This window comes from Bufo gargarizans, chromosome 1 (genome assembly GCF_014858855.1).
Source record: "Bufo gargarizans isolate SCDJY-AF-19 chromosome 1, ASM1485885v1, whole genome shotgun sequence".
Taxonomy (NCBI): domain Eukaryota; kingdom Metazoa; phylum Chordata; class Amphibia; order Anura; family Bufonidae; genus Bufo; species Bufo gargarizans.
The window spans coordinates 411,217,726-411,242,087 of record NC_058080.1 but is presented as its reverse complement, the minus strand read 5'-3'; the positions used below and the strand labels follow the sequence as shown (position 1 = coordinate 411,242,087).

General features: G+C 44.7%; 1 protein-coding gene across 4 annotated transcripts in view; it reads left to right on the top strand.

Annotated features, from left to right (window-relative positions):
- Nucleotides 1–16,597: 16,597 nt before the first annotated feature.
- Nucleotides 16,598–24,362, top strand: part of LOC122921419 (prostaglandin reductase 1-like) — a 62,045-nt gene continuing 54,280 nt past the window's right edge. Inside the window, exon 1 of one of the 4 annotated variants that reach the window (XM_044271407.1) lies at nt 16,598–16,721. Coding sequence is in view for 1 of the 4 variants with exons in the window: in XM_044271400.1 (XP_044127335.1) it covers nt 17,066–17,067 (2 nt within the window). In the remaining 3 variants the exon portion in view is untranslated. Of the gene's footprint in view, nt 16,722–16,777; nt 16,898–17,047; nt 17,068–18,806; nt 18,817–24,362 lie in introns of those variants that run through there. The other 3 variants (XM_044271421.1, XM_044271400.1, XM_044271414.1) reach the window with 3 other exon arrangements.

The window sequence follows — 24,362 nt, the reverse complement described above, 5'->3', positions numbered from 1 at the left end:
TGACAGCGGGGGTACAGTGGAAGCACAAGGCTAAGGCAGAGGAAGAGGTCGCCAACGCAGCTGGGGCACCACCAGCACCTCAGAAGGCAGGGTTAGCATAGCCGAAATGTGGAAAAGCTTTGTCAGCACTCCACAACAACCAGCACCACCAGCTGATATGGAACATCTTAGCAGGAGGCAGCATTTCACCAACATGGTGGAGCAGTATATGTACACATGCCTACACGTACTGAATGACGGGTCTGCCCCCTTTGGGTCTCCAAATTGGGCACATGGCCTGAGCTTGCCCTTTTATGCCTTGGAGCTGCTGGCCTGCCCTGCAGCCAGTGTAATATCTGAACGTGTGTTTAGCACAGCAGGGGGCGTCATCACAGACAAGCGCAGCTGCCTGTCCAGAGCCAATGTGGACAAGCTCACGTTCATTAAAATGAACCAGGCATGGATCCCTCAGGACTGTCCCTCGTGCAGAATAGTCACGTATACCGGAACTAACAAGCCATTGTTAGACTGCAGCGCAATTGCTTATTCTTGTATTTTGGATATTTCAGACTCTTTTAGAGTGTACCCTAATTTAAAAAATAATAATTAAAACCAAAATCCTGTGTCGGCTACCTCGTCCTCCTTCACCGCCGCTTCCACCTACACCGCTACGTCCACCGCCTCCTCAACTCCTACTCTATATGGAACTCCACCTCATAAATCAATATTTTTTTTTAATCGTACATATTTTATTTTCTATCATTTCACTACTTTGTCAGTTACATTTTCTGGTGAAATTCAGCAAATTTTGGGTGTATAGTACCACTGCTATACCAAGTAGACAGGTTTAAAAAATAAAAAAAATGTTATTTACATTTTCGGATGAAATTCACAAATTTTTGGGTGTATAGTACCACTGCTATACCTAGTAGGCCGGTTAAAAAAAAAACTGTCATTTACATTTTCGGGTAAAATTCACCAATTTTGGTGTGTATAGTACCACTGCTATAGCTAGTAGACCGTTAAAAAAAAAAAAAAAAATTATTGTCATTTATATATTCTGGTGAAATTCACCAATTTTTGGGTGTGATGTACCACTCCTGTACCTAGTACACCTGCTATGCATAGGTGACAGGGAATCAAATTTAATATATTATTCAGTAATTAATGTGCACCATATCCTTTCACCAATTTTTGGGTGTGATGTACCACTCCTACACCTAGTAGACCGAAAAAAAATAATAAAGGTCAGTTACATTTTCTGGGTGATGTACCACTGCTATACCTAGTAGACAGGTTAAAAAAATAAATAAATAGTCAGTTACATTTTTCCAGTGAAAATTCACCAATTTTTGGGTGTAATATACCCCTCCTCTACCTAGTTGACAGCTTAAAGGGATTCTGTCACCAGTTTTTGACCCCCACATTCAAAAATATGGTTATGTGCATGGTGCCTATGTGATTCCTAATGTGGTCTTATAAGCTAAATCTGTAGGCTCATTTAGTGTAAAAAACATTTTATCTAACCTGTCAGTCATCAGATTAAGGTGCCCAGGAGGACGCTCATGTCTCCAAGATGCCGGCCGCCGCCGCCGTTCGTGCCCAGCTCCTCCTTTGCTTTCTGAAGCGATGTGCCCAGCTCCTCCTTTGCTTTCTGAAGCGATGTGCCCAGCTCCTCCTTTGCAGTCCTGCTACAACGGTCTTCAATCTGCCCAAGGGGCGGCGTTTCACCTCTCTTGCGCCCAGCCAGCCTCCCCCAACTGCCGCTTTGAAGCGCCGCCCAGCTCATGAATATTCAGTTTGCTGGGCGGCTTCTGCGGTCCCCGCTCTGAAGCGCTGCGCTGACCAGTGCCCTGCGCATGCGCCGGATCTTGTGAAGTCGGGGACAGTAAGCGCCGCCCAGCGAAGTGAATATTTTTTCTGTTACATTCTTGGGTTGACATTATATATTTTTAGACGTGAATAAACACCTGCTATGCATAGGTGATAGGGAATAAAATTTAATAAATTATTCAGTAATTAATGTGCGCCACATCCTTTCATTAAATGCTTAAACTTTGAAAAGTTTTCACACTTTTATGCTTTAATAATTTCTCCCACATTTCAACTCTATAATTTTTAATTTGAAAAAATGAATTCTCCCTTGGATGTGGTCCCTCTTTCTCATGCTCTCTCTCTGGCCTGGAACCCTGATTCCCCGCCACCTGTGATCACCATGGTAGGAGCATAAACGAACACGCCTACATGAACTGACTGACAGGGGTCAGCCCCCTTCAACTTCTGGGTCTTCAAATTGGGCACATGGCTTGAGCTTGCCCTTTACACCTTGGAGGTGCTGGCCTGCCCTGCAGCCAGTTTATTGTCTGAACGTGTGTTTAGCATGACTGGAGGGGGTTATCACAGGTTATATTTCCCAATGTTTGGGGTGTACCCTAATTTTAAAAATAAAATTTTAAAACAAAAAGCAGTGTAGGCTACCTTCTTCTCCACCGCCGCTTCCACCTCCTACTCCATATAGACCTCGTCCTCCTAGATCAAGATTATTATTTTTTATTTTTACCTATTTTATGTTATTTAAAGTCATTTCCCTATCCACATTTGTTTGCAGAGCACTTGCCATGCTCTTAACCACATTTTGATGCCATTTGCAGCCCTCTATAGCCCTTTCCATGACATTTTTACAGCAATTTTAGTGCTCAAAAGTTCGGGTCCCCAGTGACTTTTTATTTAAGTTCGGCCGAACCCGTCGAACCCGAACATCCAGGTGTCCGCTCAACTCTAGTAATGACAGATCATATGACACAGGTGGACATCATTTCACTAAATATGTGACTTCTGAAGAAATTGGTTGCACCAGAGCTTTTTATGCGCTTCCAAACAAAGGGGGTGAATACATACGCACATGCCAATTTTCTGTTTTCTATTTCTAAACAATAGTTTTATTTATATATTTTTCTCATTTAACTTCACCAACTTAGACTATTGTGTTCTGATCCATCACAAAAAATTCAGATTAACTAAACATTGAACTGTAATGTAAGAAAATACGAAAAAAGTCAAGGAATACTTTTGCAAGGCACTGCATATGTTCACTGCTGGTATACATTTATGTGTGCAGTTTAGTCACTGCTGGGATATAGTATATTGGTGTGTGTTGTATGTTCAGTGCTGGTATATAGTGATGGATGAACATCGGCCAGGATGGTTCGCGAACGCAATCAAATGTTCGCGAACCAAAAGTTCGCGGCGGGCCCCATTCACTTTAAAGGCAGGCGAACCTGGAATACCTTCAGGTCATATTTGCAGCCACCAAATACTTACTAGAAGTACACAAATAGTCCCACAGTGACATACCAGATGAATTATTCGAATCTGCGATCTCCATTCATTATTTTTTTCAATGCTAAATATCGGCAATGTAATTTTCGCCTATGCACATGCGCAAAATATGCGCGGCCTACTACAGCAACTGGGTTTCCACCAGACCGAAGTTGGATGCGATCAGAAAAGATGGTTTGCAACAATTTTCGCGACATTGAGGAAGAATTTCTGATCACTGTAAGTAATTTGACATTAAAGCAGTGTATTGGATTACATTTCACATACATGTTATAACAATCAATGTATATGCAGATCGAGTGTTTAAAAAAAGCGCCATTGCGAAAATCCCTAATGATGCGATTTTTTCGCGGTACACACAACTTTACATTTTATAAGGTCTCATGAGATATTAGTGATTGGTGCACTAAGTATTGTTGTGAGAACTTGCCACTCCAGTACAGGCCCCAAAAAATAGCCTATAGGCATTACCTGACAGCAAAGGACTTTGGATTCTGTGGCTGGAGGAACATTAGGCGGTCACAAGATAAAAATGTAACTGTAGGCCAGTACAGGCCACAAAAATTAGCCAATAGGCATTCACCTGACAGCATAGAACTTTGGATTCTGTGGCTGGAGGTACATTAGGTGGTCATAGGATAAATATGTAAATGTCGTCCAGTACAGGCCCCAAAAATTAGGCATTCAACAGACATAAAAGGCCTTTTATGCCGCTGTATTTACCTAAGACAGGGACCATGATTTGTTCTGGGTGGTGGCGGATATTTGTGGGCTGTCATGAGGAATTTCAATCAAACATGGTCGACTCGTCACATGTGTTGAGATCCATGCCTCATTCATTTTTAGAAATGTGAGGTAGTCCACACTGTCGTGAGCTAGGCGAGTGCGCTTATTGGTCACGATCCCCCCTGCTGCGGTGAACGTCCTTTCGGACAGAACACTGGATGTTGGGCAAGCCAACAGTTCCATGGCAAATTGTGCCAGCTCTGGAAACAGGTCAAGCCTGCACACCCAGTAGTCCAGGGGTTCATTACTTCTCAGAGTGTTCACATCGGCCGTTAACCTGACGGTCTAGGCGTTCCCTGAGGCTGGATCCGGAGGACGGCTGTCAATGGGTTGGCTGCAAGAATGATCTCATATCCGAAGTGACCAACACATCTTCAAACTGCCCTCTTCTTCCATGCGCTGTTAAATTGGTAGCCGCAACTGTTTCTCTTTGAGTGGAAATTCCTCTGACAGCGCCTGCAAAAGCAGAATGCAGCATTTCTCGAAGCAAGGCCTGAAAGTGCTGCCTTCTGACATCCCTCTGTGATGGTGGTAACATTTCCTCCATTTTGTGTTTGTAATTCACTGAAAAGTTAAACCTACTTTTAAAAATTAACTTTTAATAAATACTATTTAAGATAAATCCTAAATGACAATACAATATATATATATATATATATATATATATAAAAAGAAACGTATGGCAGCACCAATTCACACCATTTAGACCGGGTGCTATGTCCAGGGAATTCACTGCTTACCCTTGCATATAATCGGAAACGGACAGCAACTCCAATGATACCAAAATTATTTATTGGGCCACAGTGGCACAGTGAGGCGACGTTTCGGCTCCAAATCCCGAGCCTTTCTCAAGCAACAAAATACAAGTGATGGTGCACAATATAAATAGGTGTACATAATTGAAAAATAACAATGATCAATAATCGTAAATAGTGTACAATACAATCAAAAAATCAATATATCATGATTATAAAGAGTGACAGTATAACGAAACGGGTCCAATGATACATAATTGTGTTTGTGATATACAATAAAATAATGTGGATCAACATAATATGAAATATAAGTATAAGTGGCTCCAATATATATCATCTGTTTCGAATCCCTTTAATTACATTAAATAAAAATAAGGAGGAGCAAAGAGGGGCCGATGACAACATACCACAGAGTTAGCGTGTCTTCACATCGTCACATGATGCGATCTTGCCGGGACGGACCTTGACGCCTGCGCATTCTATCGAGGTAGACGCCAACTGTGGCCATTGCGGAGATGTGAAGACACGCTAACTCTGTGGTATGTTGTCATCGGCCCCTCTTTGCTCCTCCTTATTTTTATTTAATGTAATTAAAGGGATTCGAAACAGATGATATATATTGGAGCCACTTATACTTATATTTCATATTATGTTGATCCACATTATTTTATTGTATATCACAAACACAATTATGTATCATTGGACCCGTTTCGTTATACTGTCACTCTTTATAATCATGATATATTGATTTTTTGATTGTATTGTACACTATTTACGATTATTGATCATTGTTATTTTTCAATTATGTACACCTATTTATATTGTGCACCATCACTTGTATTTTGTTGCTTGAGAAAGGCTCGGGATTTGGAGCCGAAACGTCGCCTCACTGTGCCACTGTGGCCCAATAAATAATTTTGGTATCATTGGAGTTGCTGTCCGTTTCCGATTATATATATATATATATATATTAAGGTAACTGCAATTAGATATCTAGCATGGAGCATTTAAGGGTATGCAGTATCTCGGACAAATGTATCACAATGAATAAAGAAATTACCACTTACGCTTACCGATATGTAGTACTCAGCGATTCAAGGTTGGATCCCGGATCTGGATTACAATCAGCGGTTCGATATTGAATCCTAGATCCAGATTCCAGGGATGCTGGTCATCAGATTCAAAGTGCAGATACAATCTTCCCACTACCAATGTGCCAATGGTTCAGGAAAATGGGGAAAAAAAGAGATAAGAAAAATAGGGAGGTCTGACCCTACAATGCTAAAGGTCCCTGCCTAGAAGTGGAGAGAACCTCTGCCTAACCGCGGAGGTATCACCCCCTAATGAGGCAACCTCACTTATCGATGGCTAAACCCTGGACAATTAACCCTATAAAAAAATTGCTCCCAGAAAGAAGTGTAATCCCGACGCGTTTCTCTCTGTCACCTATTTGGTGGCAGAATCATCAGGGGATAATAGATGCAAAAATGGCACAACAGCCAAAAACAAGCCAGATAATGCTGCTGGTCTTAGTGAATGTGATAATAGCAGTCCAGGCAGATACATACTCCTGCTGCCACTAAATACCCCTTTTGATAATGTCTAATCACTCACCGATGTGTTCGCCATGTGTGTTCCGGCGTGCGTTCCACGAGGGGCCGACTTCCGCTTAAAGATTAGATTGTGGAACGCAGGTGACGTATTTCCATGTGTCCCGAACCGCATAGCTATAATCCTATAGCGGTGGAACGCAGGGCGTCACCACGCCGCGTCCCGGAAGTGCCCATGTGCAGCAGGATGTGACGTTTCCAATGCGTGAACCGCATATGGAACGCATCTCCGGGCGCTCGTCCTCGTACTAGTGACGTCAGCCAGGAGGACGGAGTCTTTATCCCGGTGGAACGCATGTGAACCACATATATTCACGTAGGTTCTAAATTATTCCACCCTGGTATAGGGGATGAATTGTCAAGTAAAGCTAACTATGTTTATGCGGCTCCTCGCAGACACATCCTCAGTGGCCATTGGGGTAAATTTACATTAATACGATGACCAGTAAAAATACATATATATACTAGGAATGGGTGATTAAGCAGGGACTAAGACAATTACGTATTGGTTCATAATAGTCAGATACACAGATACCCTAGATCACCCCAAGATACACTCAGTTAAACCTATTTCGGTTCGATATCTATTTTTAATTTCAAACGAGTCAATTCATAATGAACACACCCACAAGAGGACTCAGGCTAGAACTCCTACTGGGCAATATTCAAAAAAGAAAATCACAAAAAGGATCCAAAAGTTAGAATTTCATTGAGTCCCAGTGGGCTCACCGTTTTCAATCTGTGAGTCCACTCGGCCTCCTTTTGTAGGATCCTTTTATTATGGTCGCCACCGCGAGGTGACCGACGTACCACTTCCACCACACAGAAACTAATTGCCTTATCATTGATGCTATGAAATAAACAAACATGTCTGGCAACGTCAGTGTCTTTTTTATTCCTTATATCACCCAAATGGTCACCAATCCTCCTTCTGAGCTCTCTTTTAGTTTTACCCACGTACTGTAGGCCACAAATACAATTAATCAGATATACCACCCCTGATGTTTTACAGTTGGCAAAGTCCCTATTAGTATAGGTCCTATTAGTTGTGTAGCTGGAAAAATTATTGGTTTGATAGATAAAGGGGCACGCTATGCATGTGCCACAGCGAAACGTCCCTAGAGGTTTTCTATCCAGCCAGGTACCTGGTTTAGGGGTCGGGATGTAGTGACTATGGATGAACCTGTCTCCAAGTGATCTGCCTCTCCTATACATTATAGCCGGGTACATTGGAAGCATATCCCCTATATCGGAATCAAGGCGGAGCATTTCCCAATATTTTTTCAGGATATCTCTCACCTCCTTATTACAGTGGTCAAAGGTTCCTATTATACGACAAGTAGGATCAATTTCCCTTTCTATTGTCTTTCCTTTTCTTGGGTTTAGTAGATCCAACCTGGTGGTATTTTCTGCTGCCTTAAAGGCTCTCTGTAAAGGTTGGTCTGGGTAACCCCTGTCTTTGAATCTAGTTTTTAAATCCCGTGCTTGTTCATAGAAATCCTTATTGGAACTGCGAATTCTCTGAATTCTTAGATATTGCCCTTTGGGTATGCCACTTTTGAGATTATAAGGATGGTGGCTTTCCCATCTCAGCAGGCTATTTGTAGCTTTTGGTTTTCTATAAGTTTTGGTACTGATGCAGCCATTATTGAGAGAAATATACAGATCCAAGAAGGCAAGACCTTTATCACTGATTTCTGATGTAAAATGCATTCCAATTTGGTTATTGTTTAGGTCCGCCACAAAATCCAAGAACAGCCCTCTGGGGCCGCTCCACAATATCAGGATATCATCCATATAGCGGCCCCAGAAAGCTATCCCGGGTGTCCAGACACTCTCTTCGGTGAATACCACCGTATCCTCCCACCAGCCCAGGAACAAGTTAGCATATGTAGGGGCACAGGCGCTCCCCATAGCTGTGCCTCTGAGCTGGTGGAAGAACTTTGATTCAAACAAGAAATAGTTATGTCGTAAGACAAAATCCATAAGTTCCAGTATAAGCTGGTTATGTGCTGTGTACTGCATGCCCCCGGCTTTTTAAGAAGTGGTTAGCAGCCGTTAGACCCAAATTATGTGGTATGTTGCTATATAATGCTTCAACATCTATAGATGCGATCAGAGTGCCCTCATCCAGATGTAAGCCCTCAATTTTAGTGAGCAGATCAGACGTGTCCCTGATATAGGAAGGGAGTGATACAACAAAAGATCTTAAAATACGGTCAATGTATATACCGACGTTTTGGGTTAGAGAGTCTATACCGGCCACTATAGGACGACATTTTAAAGGGACCAGGCCCTTATGAATTTTAGGTATGGTGTAAAAAGTAGGAATTTGGGGATATGGTTTCAACATGAATTTCATTTCATTGCTAGTCACTAATTTTGCTTCAAAGGCCTCTTCTAGTATAGTTTCCAAATGTACAAAGAAATTCTGTGTCGGATCCTCTTTTAATGTCTCATACCCGTCCTTATCATTTTGAATAGCATAGCACATACGCTTATATTCTGGATGTTCCATCATAACCAAGTTACCTCCTTTATCAGAGGACTTGATTATGATGTCATGGTCCTTTTTAATCCTCACCATAGCCTCTATTTCGTCTCGGCCAAGGTTAGATTTTTTTCCCCATTTTCCTGAACCATTGGCACATTGGCAGTGGGAAGATTGTATCTGCACTTTGAATCTGATGACCAGCATCCCTGGAATCCAGATCTAGGATTCGATATCGAACCGCTGATTGTAATCCGGATCTGGGATCCAACCTTGAATCGCTGAGTACTACATATCGGTAACCGTAAGTGGTAATTTCTTTATTCATTGTGATACATTTGTCCGAGATACTGCATACCCTTAAATGCTCCATGCTAGATATCTAATTGCAGTTACCTTAATATATATATATTGTATTGTCATTTGGGATTTATCTTAAATAGTATTTATTAAAAGTTAAATTTTAAAAGTAGGTTTAACTTTTCATTGAATTCCAGTTATATACCTACCCAAAATATGCATTAAAACTACTGTGAAGCATTTTGTGTTTGTACCGGGGATCTAAGTACGTTGCCACCCAGTACTGGTCCTTGCCCTTTCTACTTTTTATACGGCTGTCCCTCTTAAAACACTGGAGCAAGAAGGCCCCGATTTGCACTAAACTGGAAGCGGTGCAGTGGCCTGGCTCCTGCTCATCATCCAGGATAATGTCGTCCTCCCCCATCCACGGACAACACCAGGGATCCTAGAAACGTTTAAAGCATGCTCTTCTTGCTCCTCCTCCGTCCCCCGGCATGATCCTCCTCTGACTTCTCTTCAGACTCCTGTTGTTGACTTGTCTCAGATGGAGCAGCCCCCCTGGGAATTCATCCAGCATTGCGACTTCCTCATCTTCCTGCTCCTCCACAGCTTGATCAATGACACGACGCAATGCACGCTCCAGAAAGAAGGTGTAAGGTACGATTTCACTGATGGCGCCCTGGCTGCGACTGACCAGTTTGGTGATCTCATCAAATGCCCGGAGTGAAAAAAAAACAAGGTCCCCAGAACCTGTCCTGCTGCAGAGTTCGTACAGGTAGTCATTAACTGCACGTTTCTGCTGGAGCAGCCTATCAAGCATATAAAAGGTGGCGTTCCATCGTGTCGGGCAGTCACAAATCAGACGTCTGACGGGCAGGTGGTGTCGCCGCTGAATGTCAGCAAGGCAAGCCATGGCTGTGTAAGATCTTCTAAAATGGCCAGAGATTTTCCTGGCATGCCGCAAGACGTCCTGGACCGCGGGTATTTGGCAACGAATCGCTGCACGACTAAGTTCAGGACATGTGCCATGCACCGCACGCGTGTCATTTTGCCCAGTATCAGCGCGCTCAGCAGATTGACACCGTTGTCGCACACCCCTTTACCAACTGTCAAATTGAGTGGGGTTAGCCACTGATCTGCCTGTGACCGCAAAGCTGAAAGGAGTGCAGGACTGGTGTGGCTCTTGGCTTCCAGGTTCAACAGATGCAGCACAACATGGCAACGTCTCCCCTGGCACAACAAATAGGTTCTGGGGATCTTAGGGGGCCCAGCTGAAGACACGATAGCAGCGGAAAAGGAGGAGTCAGCTGAGGAGGAGAGGGAGGATGGAGTAGGATGAGGAGAAGAAGAGGCAGGTCTGCATGCAGCATGCATCAGTGGCGGTAACACCAAATCTACACGGGTGCCACGGGTTGCATGCTTGATGGCCGTCAGAAGGTTCACCCAGTGGGCAATAAAAGTTATAGACCACGTGTCTGTGGTCAGATGTATCTTGGCACTGACACTGTGTGCCAGAAAAACATTCACTTGCCGCTGAACGTGGCCATATAGCTCTGGGATGCCCTTCTGGGAGAAATATTTCCTTCCGGGGACCTTCGATTGCGGTGTTCCAATGGCCACAAATTTTCTAACGGCCTCAGAGTCCACCAGTTTATATGGCAGTAGTTGGCAGGCTAGCAGTTCTGATAAGCCAGCGGTCAGCCGTTGGGCAAGAGGGTTATCCGGCGTCATCATCTTTTTTCGCTCGAACATGTGGGGCAAGGAAGACTGCCTTTTCCAGATGAACGGCACAGTAGAAGGTGGAGTGGAGGATAACTGGGAGGAGAGAGGAGAAGGAGAAGAGGCAGGACGGTGAGCGTCGGGAGAGTGGCTTTGTGGGTTCTGACGGTGTTGCTCCCAATGGGCTCGGTGATGGGAGGCCAGGTGCCTTCTTAATGCGGTCATCCCTAAGTGAGTGTTGGGCTTACCGCGACTTATGCGTTGACAGCACAGACTGCAGATGGCAACACTATTGTCAGCAGCGGACACCTAAAAAAAAGCCCACACTGCGGAGCCATGTGCCGGCTTCCTGGGAGCGCCAGATGTGACTGTGCATTGTGGATGTTTCGTTCCAGATACATTAGCAGTCTGCTTTTTGCCTCCTTTGCACTATAAGTTATGCCTGCTTCTCCTCCCTATCTGCTGCTCCATTTCTCCCTCTGAAACCCCTCCTCTTCCTCTCTTGTGGGCACCCACGTGATGTCCATTCACACGTCATCATCGGATTCATCACCTTCACCACCACTGACATTAGAGATCTCGGAGTAGTCAGCAACAGCGGGGACCACCCTCTTTGGGCTGATCTGGGTACTGTTGTCAGACTGTTGGGTGGCGACTGCTGATACATCCTCTTCCTGATCCGATGCCAAGAATGGCTGCGCATCGGTAAAGTACTGGAATGGATGGTGTGGCGAAACCAACCTCGCCACTGGGTTTTGGAGGGGCCTGGCTACTAGCCTCTTGCCCCAGGATTATGGGCCCTCTCATCAGCCAGGCCTCCTTTGTTCACAAAGGACTTGGACTAACTTGAACCCCTGGTCTAATTCGTGCCATTTTGGGATGTTAAATGTCTATGTGTATTGAAAGGGTGGGACATTGTATACGTTGAGTAGGGAGGTCTGTTCCATTGTCGCTCTGTGTGTATTGGCAATGTCCTTTGTCCTGAGAGATAATTGTATTACGTCTCGGTTGTCTCCAGGACAGAGGATATTGTGTATTCGCCTGCCTGTGATGATTGCATCAACCCAGTGTGAGGTAATTCTATCACGGGGGGAGGATTTTGTGTGGGAGTGTCTGAGTGTATTGTACGTGGTTATTGGCTGTTTTTACAAAACCCTGTGGGTGGTAACCTTGTTGGAAGATGCTATATCACAATACTCCCCTGAGTATAAGCTCTTGTAAGAGCTTGTTCATGGCTCCTGCTCTTTGGATGTAGGAGAGGTTCACCCACTGGAAGCTGAAGCCTGGTCTTGGGTCCAGCGTGGGTGGAGGACGGTGAGACCCCCAACCAAGCTGCGGCAGTTCGTGGGGTCTGCAGTGCTTACGGTGTCAAGTGGAGGGCTTGGAGTCCTCTGAAAGCACTAGGAGCATCTATCGATGGAGGTACCCAGTCGGGGTGCCAGGAGATCCTTTACATTTGGTGGCAGCAGTGGGATGGCGTCCTAGTGCGAGGAGAAGCAGCTCAGAGACACCGGTAACGTGTGGAGTTACAAATTGAGGGCAACGCTAGCACTCGTGCAGCACCCCTGGGAGCAGAGGTATCCAGCGACTTGGAGCAGACAAGTATGGAAGGCTCTGAAGATGACTGGCTGGCCGAGGTGAGGCAGCGAGTGGCCCAGTATGGAGATAATGTGTCCATGGATATATACCAGGCCATCTGGAACCAGGTCACAGCCAAGCGACACGCAAGGATGGAACGAGAATTCCGACTGGCGAAAGAGAGAGAAATTGCTCAGCAGAAGGAGTGTTACAGCAGCCAAGCAGAGGCTGCATCCAAGGAGGTTAGCAGTCTCCCCCTGAGGCGGCCAGAGGAACCTGAAGTAGGGGTCCTCATAGACTGGTCCTGTGAGGAACCACAACAGGCAGGTGGAGATTGGACTGAGGTCTCTCCACTGGGATGCTGGGCAGCTGGTCCAGACCCTCAGCAGCAGCCGGAGTTGCCAGGTGTGGACGCAGGTGGTCCTTACTCGCAAATGTTGAGGGACCTCACAGACTGGTCCTGGGAAGACCGACAGATGGCAAGTGGAGATGAGACCGAGATCTCTCCGCCGGCCCTACAGGGATGCTGGGCAGCTGGCCCAGATCTCCAACTTCAGATGGGGGTAATACAGGGAGAGAAGTGTGTCGTCCTCCCTTCCCAGCGGCAGAGGGTGTTAATAGGAGAAGAGACAGCCGGTCTCTCTCCCCATCGGCAGTGTACTTTGAAGGGAGAGGAGACAACCGGTCTCTCTCCCCAACCACAGGGGGACAGCACCCCTAACTCCAATGACGCGGATGGGACCGCAGTCTCTGCACCAGGCCTACCAGGATGCTGGACGGCCGGTACAGAGTCCCCACCAACCCCGCAGGAATGCCAGGAGGAGGAGGTAAGCGATCCCTCCTGTCCACAGCTGATCCGCAACAAGGTCCTGGGGGTAGGATTCCCTGACCCCATCCCAGCGGAAGAGCTGGCATCTGGGCAGAGCGCAGTTGGCCTCTGCCCTCCTCTATCCTCTTCTCCAGAGGCTGACTCCACACAGGCTTTCCCAGCAGAAGAGCTGGCATCGGGGCAGAACACAGTTGGCCTCTGCCCTCCCCTATTCTCTTCTCCAGAGCCGGACTTACCACAGGCTACCCCAGTGGAAGAGCTGGCATCCGGGCAGAGCGCAGTCGGCCTCTGCCCACCAAGTACCTACAGCTCCAAGCTAGAGAACCACAAGGAAGCAAGGAGTCGCAGATGCCCACTCAACAGCTGGGGACATACAGAACAGAGCCAGGCCCCAGAATTTAACAGGTCCAGTATTGGGTTGTGGTTGGACTGCCAGACTAAATCAGGTACTGACCGTGAGGTCAGGTATCTGGTTAGTCTTCCCTGGGAGGGGGAGATGTGTGATGAAACCAACCTCGCCACTGGGTTTTGGAGGGGCCTGCCTACTAGCCTCTTGGCCAAGGATTATGGGCCCTCTCATCAGCCAGGCCTCCTTTGTTCACAAATGACTTGGACTAACTTGAACCCCTGGTCTAATTCGTGCCATTTTGGGATGTTAAATGACTATGTGTATTGAAAAGGGTGGGACATTGTATACGTTGAGTAGGGAGGTCTGTTCCATTGTCTCTCTGTGTGTATTGGCGATGTCCTTTGTCCTGAGAGATAATTGAATTACGTCTCGGTTGTCTCCAGGACAGAGGATATTGTGTATTCGCCTGCCTGTGATGATTGCATCAACCCAGTGTGAGGTAATTCTATCACGGGCAGAGGGGAGGATTTTGTGTGGGAGTGTCTGAGTGTATTGTACGTGGTTATTGGCTGTTTTTACAAAACCCTGTGGGTGGTAACCTTGTTGGAAGATGTGTATAAAATGCTTGTGTGTTAAAATAAAGGTGCTGCTTTATACCTTCATGAAGTTTTGGCTCATGTTTGGGGAATGCGATAACTACACTCTTGGGGATTGCTATATCACAATACTCCCCTGAGTATAAGCTCTTGTAAGAGCTTGTTCATGGCTCCTGCTCTCTGGATGTAGGAGAGGTTCACCCACTGGAAGCTGAAGCCCGGTCTTGGGTCCAGCGTGGGTGGAGGACGGTGAGACCCCAACCAAGCTGCGGCGGTTTGTGGGGTCTGCAGTGCGTACGGTGTCAAGTGAAGTGCTTGAAGTCTTCGGAAAGCACTAGGAGCATCTATCGACGGAGGTACCCAGTCGGGGTGCCAGGAGATCCGTTGCAGATGGGAAAATAATTCCTCTGACTCGAGTGGAGGGGATATGGTGGTGGTGTTGGTGTCTTTGGGGGTGGACACAGCAGAGAGTGAAGAGGGTGCAGATAGAGAGGATGAGGAGGGTGCAGAAGCGGAAGGCTGAGTGAGCCACTCAACCAAGTCTGGTGCATCCTTTGATGTAATCGCATGCACCTTCTGCAACTTCCCACTTAGGCTCCGGCCTGGTGCACCTGCCCGACCCCTACCACCCCTGCGGAATGGCCTGCCTCTTACTCTGCCTGTCATTTTCAAAATGACCCTGTGACAAAAGTTCCTATAGAAGAGCAGTATTTGTGGAAGAAGGTATATCACACCCCTGCCTCAATCAGTTTTTTTGGGGGGGGCAACTGGCAAATCACATCAGTTGAAATTATTGGTTCCAATAGTGTTTGTCACTCTGTGTAGATGCGGTAACGCAGCAAAACCGCAAACAAATACTGCACTACCTAAATGCACTATATATAACGTATATTATTGGTATATAAAATCCCTGCTTCAAACCGTTTTTTTTGGGGGGGGAGGGGGGGACTGGTAAATCACACCAGTAGAAATGATTTCTTCAAATAGTGTTTGGCACTCTGTGTGGCTGCAGTATTGAAGCAGAACCGCACACAACTGCTGCACAATACAATTGCACTATAATATACTTTCTATGTTAGAAAGTATATTATATGTATATTACACCCCTCAGTATGTCACACCTATCGATAGCATACCTATACCGGTCCTTAAAAGGACTTTTGTGGCTCTATTAGCTAGCGATTTGTGTCCCTATCAGTCTGTATCTGCTCCACGCCGCAACCTCTCCCTACACTGGCAAACGACTTAATGTAAAATGGCGCCCAGATCAGGTTTATTTATAAGGTAGGGGGTATGTCCATGTGCTGAAACGTCTCAATTGGCTGTCCTGTACCACCTGATGGATGTGTCATTGGTCAAAGTTCTTCACAATGTAATAGAATATGGCGGGCGTGAATATCGTGATATGTTTGCATGCTCGGCGAATCGTGAACGCTCAAAGTTCGCCGCGAAATTACCGCCGGGCTAACCCCAAGGCCATCTCTACTGTTATCCAGTATATTGGTGTGTACAATATGTTCACTGCTAGTATATACTGTATTTATGTGTGCAGTATAGCCACAGCTGGTAAACAGTGTATTGGTGTATATGATATGTTCACTGCTAGTATATATTTATGTGTGCAATATATTCATTGCTAGTATACAGTATATTTGTACATGCGATATGTTCAATGCTGGTATATATTTATGTGTGCAATATAGTCACTGCTGATATATAGTATATAGGTGTGTGTGCAGTATTTTCACTGCTTGTATATATTTAGGGTATGCTACACGGCAAGTGGTGGTGATCCCATAGAAATGTATGTGATAGCAGAGAGAATCACAAACAAATTCAGCAGTGTTGTATTTTTTTGTGATTTGCGCTGCTATCATATACATTTCTATGACATCTCTGCCACTCTGCGTTCCTAGACGCGCCCCGTGTTGCCATGTAGATGTACCCTTATGTGTGGGTTACATTCAGTTGGCTACTTGTTTTTCTAACCTTTGATTTAATTGCTAGAATTGGCCCTGGTGTAGCCCCAGCCTTTCATGGGTTTTATTGCAAAAAAACCTTCACATGCGACGTTATCATGTATCCTCAGCCTGAAAATAAATGCTGCATTTTAAAGGAAAATTGTATGTAACTTCTTTATGATACAGAAAAACTGCTCAAACCCTGGTGTGAACTTTACTCATGACTGGAGCCTGCTGCCTTCAGTATGGGAGGGGGCGGCCACTGAGTTCAGCTTTGGGGAACTGATTACATATTAGAGGAGGGGCAGCACACCGGGAGGGGAGGTTGTAAAAAGCGCTTTCTTCTTGGACATTGAACAGTCTGTGGTGACACTTCAGCAGCACAAGGCTTACAGAAGGATTTGAGCACGTTGCCTTCACATCCTGCAGGTAAATCTACAGATACTTGGAGACCACTGATGAGAATGCTAGTCAGATACCAGCACCTTCTCCATTCAACTGTGGGCTACACACTGCACCTTCATATTATAGGGGGGTGCTGTAATCAATAGCAACCATGGGGTCTGTTGAATCTGTACAGGACATGTGCATCTTCACTTGTAAAGGTAACGTTTCAGTATGAATTTAGGTGGTGACGTTTCAGAGATTTTGCCTTTAGGACATGTTCACATGTGACAAATTTGTACCGGAACTTTCTGTGATTGTTCTGTTTATTTGAGGTGGACCTTGCAGAAATCCATATGCATGCTGCAAAAACAACCCCGTTCATATGGATGTAAGATATTCACAAAGCTGCCGTGTGTAAACTTATCCTGAAGGCTATTCACACAATGGCATTCCAGACGTATATTGTGTCCATAATGCTTGTGTGTGTCATGGCCCAATGCACAGTTAAAGGGGTTACCAGTCTGACACACATTTACAACAGTTTCTTTACACACATTTGGAGGACTCCCCTTTCCTGCACCTCCCAGGATTAATTACAGTTAGCTCTTGTTAACCCCGTCCTCCCCTGCATAGAAAATAGTCCCTCATATAGCCCCAGAGATACATAGGGTATGTAATTCCCCCACAATTTCCTCCTCTGGAGAGCGCGAGATATTTCTCTGAATTTAGAAGTAGGGATGAATAAATGAATGGTGTCTAGGCCACAACACTTGCTTTATATGAGATCACTATGCCAGCAGTGAGAGAAGGGGAGCAGGGAAGCTACTGAGCATGTTACTCCACCACTAAATGCAGGAGAAGGTGGACCAGAAGGATAAGACTACTTTCACACCTGCATTCGGCGCGGATCCGTCTTGTATCTGCACAGACGGATCTGCACCGATAATGCAAACGCTTGTATCCGTTTAGAACGGATCCGTTTGCATTATTCTTTAAAAAAAAAAAATATAATACTCTAAGTCAAAACGGATCTGTCCTGACTTACATTGAAAGTCAGTGGAGGATGGATCAGTTTTTAATTGCACCATATTGTGTCAGTGAAAATGGATCCGTCCCCGTTGACTTACATCGTAAGTCAGGACTGATCCGTTTGGCTCTGCATCGTCAGGCGGACACCAAAACGCTGCCTTTTAGTGACCGCCTAAAAAACGCAACGGAGACTAAACGCAGCCAAATTAATGCATTCTGAACGGATCCTTATCCATTCAGAATGCATGGGGCTGAACTGATTTTTTTTTTTTTGGGCCGCTTGTGAAAGCCCTGAAACGGATCTCACAAGCGGACCCAGAAACGGCAGTGTGAAAGTAGCCTAAACAGCAGGGGGCACTACCATTGAAGAAAATGGTATGTACGTCAATAACCTTACAATGTTTTTATTTCATGTGTATTGCAATATTTCATTTGGAATGCCTAATTAATTGCATAGCAATGCTTTTTGTGGGATATCATAACATCATCGGGATCTAGCAGATTCTGCATGTCTCCACCTTCTTCTCCTTATTCACAAAAGTGGCCAATATGTCTGCACACATCTGGTCTATCCACCCGAAAGTTATTAAAGGGGTTCTCTGGGCCCTCTTTTAGGCTGGGTTCACATCTGAAGAAGTTGCTTGGGGAGGGGCTCATGGGGACCGTTCAAAAAATTTCTGCAGGGCCCAGTCATTTCTGGTTACTCCACTTACCCACAGAGTATTTTTTCAACAATATTTACTCCTGTATCTAGGACTAAATGTTGGTAAATCTATCAAGGCCTATATCCGGTCTCTGACACCGCAGTGCAACTTTTTATTTTATTTTATTTTTCTGCCACACAATGGAGTAGCACCGTTTGTAATTGACCCCGATTGAGCAGTACTTGCCCTTCAGTTGCTCTGCTGATTCTTTGATCCTGGGATCATGTAAATGGCTGAGGGCTCTTCCTTTGACATTGCAACCGAATGTGTGCCTATTCAGCTGCATAATATAGAGGTAGCTGAACAGGGGTCATCTGGTTGTGACATCAGAGGAGGAGCCCACAGACAGTCTCGTGGTCACATGATCTCAGTTGGGATTGCAGAATCGGTGGAGTGTCAGAAGGGTAATTAATGATCAATGTGTCTTCCCCTCACAGGTTAGCTAAAAGATGTTTTTCATACAGGTCCGGTCAACCCAAGTTTTTGGACGTTATCCCCTATCAATAGGATAGAAGATGACTATTAGGTCTCATGCACGCGAACGTTGTTTGGGGCCCGTTCACTTCTACGGGGCAGCAAAAGATGCGGACAGCACTCCATGTGATATCCATATCCGTACTTCCATTCCGCAGCCCTGCAAAAAAAATAAAAATAGAACAAGTCCTTTTTGTGTCCATATCACGGACAAGGATAGGACTGGTCTATTGAGGGCCAGACGTTGTATTCCGCCAAATGCAGCAGGCACACCGCACACGGCCGGTATCCGTGTTTTACAGATCTGAGATTTGTCACTAATTAATAGGGTCCTACAGAAGATTGCCATCTGTATTGTCAGTGGTTTTTCACGGACCTATAGGCTTCAATGGGAGTGTTGGGTTCACATCAGGGACCAAAGTGGCGCATGCTCACGTGATGGAACCACTGATATGTAAACAGACGCATTAAAAATCAATGGGTACATCGTGGAGAACATGGACAACACACGTCCGTGATGCAGTGAAGTGCAAATGGAGGCCTTAGACTACTTGCACAAGAAATTTGTTCCGAATTTCTGCAAGACGGCCCGCATCCGTGTACAGTGTAGCCTTAGAGGACCTGCTCACAAGGGCAGATTTAAAAACAGAAATTCTGCATGGATTTTTGTGTGTATTTCTGCACGATTCAACATCAAAATCTGCTTGTGTTAGGCCTCTTTCACACTTGCGTTGTCCGGATCCGGCGTGTACTCCACTTGCCGGAATTACACGCCGGATCCGGAAAAACGCAAGTGTACTGAAAGCATTTGAAGACGGATCCGTCTTCAAAATGCTTTCAGTGTTACTATGGCATTCAGGACGCTATTAAAGTCCTGGTTGCCATAGTAGGAGCGGGGAGCGGGGGAGCGGTATACTTACAGTCCGTGCGGCTCCAGAGTGACGTCAGAGCGCCCCATGCGCATGGATGACGTGCCATGCGATCACGTGATCCATGCGCTTGGGGCGCCCTGACATCACTCTGGAGCGCCCCTGGAGCCGCACGGACGGTAAGTATACTGCTCCCCTGCTCCCCGCTACACTTTACCATGGCTGCCAGGACTTTAGCGTCCCGGCTGCCATGGTAACCACTCTAAAAAAGCTAAACGTTGGATCCGGCAATGCGCCGAAACGACGTTTAGCTTAAGGCCGGATCCGGATCAATGCCTTTCAATGGGCATTAATTCCGGATCCGGCCTTGCGGCAAGTCTTCAGGATTTTTGGCCGGAGCAAAAAGCGCAGCATGCTGCGGTATTTTCTCCGGCCAAAAAACGTTCCAGTCCGGAACTGAAGACATCCTGATGCATCCTGAACGGATTTTACTCCATTCAGAATGCATGGGGATAATCCTGATCAGGATTCTTCCGGCATAGAGCCCCGACGACGGAACTCTATGCCGGAAGACAATAACGCAGGTGTGAAAGAGCCCTTTGGTTTTTGTTGCAGATTTTATGCAGATCTCAAGCTTTGCATTGCAAAAGTTGAAATCTACACAAAAAAACTCACAAACTGACATTCTGAGGATTTAAAAATCCGCATGGCAGGTCAATTTCTGTACGGAAAGAAAAGCAAAGTGTACATCAGATGTTAAATCGCATTATATTTTGTTTTCTGCATGAAAATCCAGGAGGAAAAACTGTGCATAATCCGCAAAGTGTGCAGGTAGCCTTAGTTCTTCATTGACACTGGATGTTTAGGAACAAAGGAGGTCATTTCTGAATGTTTTTTACTGCAGCTTTTGGTGTAAAAATAGTCGTAAGACGTCTTTTTTTTTATTTTTTATGTCTGTGACAATATTTACTATCCCTGACACATGGAAAGAGGAGTAAAAACTACTCCAGCCAGAGGATGAAGTCGTTTTTACTCCAGGTGCATGGACTAGAGCCTTATCATACACTAAATGAGGCTCTTTTCTCCGCCAGCGCATCGGGGGAAACAAGGACCAGCATAAAAAGACGTTCTTTGTAAATGACTCTTAATACCTTTTATTTGCTTGAGGGCCTCATCATAGCTGGATTACTAGGCCCAGACACTTTCTTTGTCTGTCAGTCTGCTTAGTGGTTCTCATACATTTGTGGTAAAATGTGGTGAGATTTTTAAAGAGGAGCGTCGTTTACAAACCCTAGCAGCCTCTGAATGGCTTGTACATTGTCAGGCTTTGGTAAATCTAAAATTTCTCTTAGGGAGAGTTCACATCATCATTATATTGCTGTTATTCTGAACAGAAAAATACAGAAAAAAAATTGATCCTGTAAAAAAAGACAGAAAAAAAAAAAAAATTGCATCCAGTACTTGTACCCCATCCCCCCCAATCCCTTGATGTCTATACAATTTAGATAGCTGAAGGCTAAATGTTCCCTAGGCCGTTGGGGTTCCCTCCCAACATCACCATACACATGCACACTTACTGAAAGGCCTTATTCACATGTCAGTGATTCACATACGTGCGCTGTCTATGTTCTCCATGTGCAGCACACGTACCTATTCAATTTAATGTGTGTTACTATTCACACATCCGTGTTTTAAGCCTGGTCCGTGGTTTTATCACAGAAGCATGCCTTATTCTGTGTTTATAGATCCATCATGTCTTTTATAATCTATGGATCCTTGAAAAACACGGATGCCATTAATTTTCAGCTGTGCAGTGTCTGTGGAACACGGACCAAACATGGTATCTTTACAGACATCTTCATGGATGAATCACTGACCATCTTATCATGGATTTCATCACGGACATGTGAATTAGGCCCAAGGCTGCTGTTTTGCTGTCCGCAAATTGCGAGAGAAAAAAAAAAACTGGTACCAGCCATGTGCGTGCCCTGTGATAGAAATGCCTGTTCTTGTCTGCAATTGTGGAAAAGAATAGGACATGCTGTATCTTTTTTGTGGGTCCACGGAATGGAATTATGGATGTGGACAGCACACACATCTTTTGGAGCCCCATTGAAATTAATGGGTCTGCTCTAGTTCCGCAACATTGTGGACCGGATGCAGACCCAGTAATATGGTTGGGTGAATGGACCCTTACTAAGAACCCCCACTGAAATAAGCGCCTCTTTCGCCAGGCCATGCAAAACAATTCCGGCTCTGAGCTATGCCAAGCTGTGTTCTGCTAACAAGGTTAATGTCACAGATGAGGTCAGAAATTCTTTCCTACTCACACTAGAACCATACAAGTCACTGTAAGACTACCTGCACACAGTGTAGATTTTGGAAGTAGAAGATCTACATAAAATCAGAATACAAAAAGCAATAAATACTGCACAAAATACTGTGCCAAAATTTTACTTTTGTTAGGCTTGGCAGGACTTCTTCTGGACATTAGATAATGTGAGCGTTTCAGTGCTTTATTTAAAGAGTCAGTTTTTTCACACAATTTAATAGAGTATGGTGTAAATTCTATATCACTTCATTTGAAAAGTGTGCCTCATCCACCTAAAAAATAAAAATAAAAAGCCATGGCCACTAGGGGTCTCACTTCTACCTAATTGGCACCATTCATCTCCAACAACAAAGACATAGAAGACTGTTCACAGGAAATGGGGGCATGTCAGAGCTAGTTGAGATCCTGAGTCTGAAAAAAGAGCTGCATCTACACAGCTTTTCAAGAGCAAATGAGTAGCCTGTGTGTCTGGTCTGTAAGTGTGTTCTCACCCCCCCTACCCATCTGCACTGTGGGCTACCTAGATGAAGCTAGTTGGAAGTAAGAGAAAGGAAGTCATTGCCAGTATATACTGGCAGACTTTCAAAGTAGGGAGATGCCCACTGCTTCTGAGAGAAATGCATCTATCTATGCACATGAAGCAGGGAATAACCTGATCTAACCTGTCAGATTAACATTGTAAATAACAAAAAAATAAAAACTGTGCCAAAACATTTTTTTGTTACCTTGCCTCGCAAAAAGTGTAATATAGAGCAACCAAAAATCATATATGTAGCCTAAAATGGTACAAACAAAACTGCCACCTTATCCCATAGTTTTCAAAATGGGGTTGTTGTTTTTTTTTAGTTTCTACTCTAGTGGTGCATCATGGAACCCCTTCAAATGTGACATGGCAACTTAAAATTATCCCAGTAAAATCTGCCCTCCAAAAACCATATGGCGTTTCTTTCCTTCTGTGCCATATATGCGTTTTTTCTGTAAACTACAGAATAAGTGCAATAAATATTGAGTCTTGTTTGGCTGTTAACCCTTGCTTTTGTTAACGGAAAACAATGAATTAAAATAGAATATCTGCCCAAAATTTTTAATTCTGAAACTTCATCTCCATTTTCCTTTAATTCTTGTGGAACACCTAAGGCCTCTTTCACACAGGCGTCCTGTATTTGCTCCAGATGCGTCGTGTGTGCATTGCGGGCAGTTTTGACTGCGATTGCATTCCGATGTTCAGTTTTTTCCGCACGAGTGCAATGCGTTTTGCACACGTGTGAAAAAAAACTGAATTTGGTACCCGGACCCGAACCCGGACTTCTAAACTGAAGTTCTGGTTTTGTTTAGGTGTTCTATTCATTTTATTATTTTCCCTTATAACATGGTTTTAAGGGAAAATATTAGCATTCTTAATACAAAATGCTTACTAAAATGTGGCTTGAGGGGTTAAATGAAAATAAAAAAATTATCTTCCCTCATCCTCTTGTTCGCGCAGGCGGCATGTCTTCTTACTACTTCTTTCAGGACCTGTAAAAGGACCTTTTGGTGACTTAAGATTTCGATCTTCATTCAGCGGACCTGCGAGCACAGCGACGTCAGCGCAGGTCCTGCTGAATGAAGATAGAAATCTTAAGTCATCAAAGGTCCTTTTGCAGGTCCTGAAAGAAGAAGAAAGACGACATGCCAGCTGCGCGAACAAGAGGATGAGGTGATTTTTTTATTTTTTTATTTTTTTTAACCCAAGCCACGTTTTAGTAAGCATTCTGTATTAAGAATGCTATTATTTTCCTTTATAACCATGTTATAAGGGAAAATAATACAGTAAATTGACTTTTATTAATTTACTAACGTCATCTCCTAGCAACCATGTGTGAAAATCACATTGCAACCGCACTTGCTTGCGGATGCTATGCGATTTTCACACGTCCCCATTAATTTCTATGGGGCCTGCGTAGCATGAAAAACGCAAAATATAGAACATAGAGAAGCCTCTAGTCATCAGGACCCATCAGCAGAGCTGTCATTCTGCATATCTCCTTCTTAAACTCCACCATTCTTGTAAAATCATATTTGGTGAGAGATCTACCTTTGTTTCAGGGACATGTTATGCAGAGCTGTTCATATAGTTGTAATTGTTATTCAGGGAGTTACTACTGTTAGCTAGACATGTAAGGGCTCTTTCACACCTGCGTTCTTTTCTTCCGGCATAGAGTTCCGTCGCCGGGGCTCTATGCCGGAAGAATCCTGATCAGTTTTATCCTAATGCATTCTGAATGGAGAGAAATCC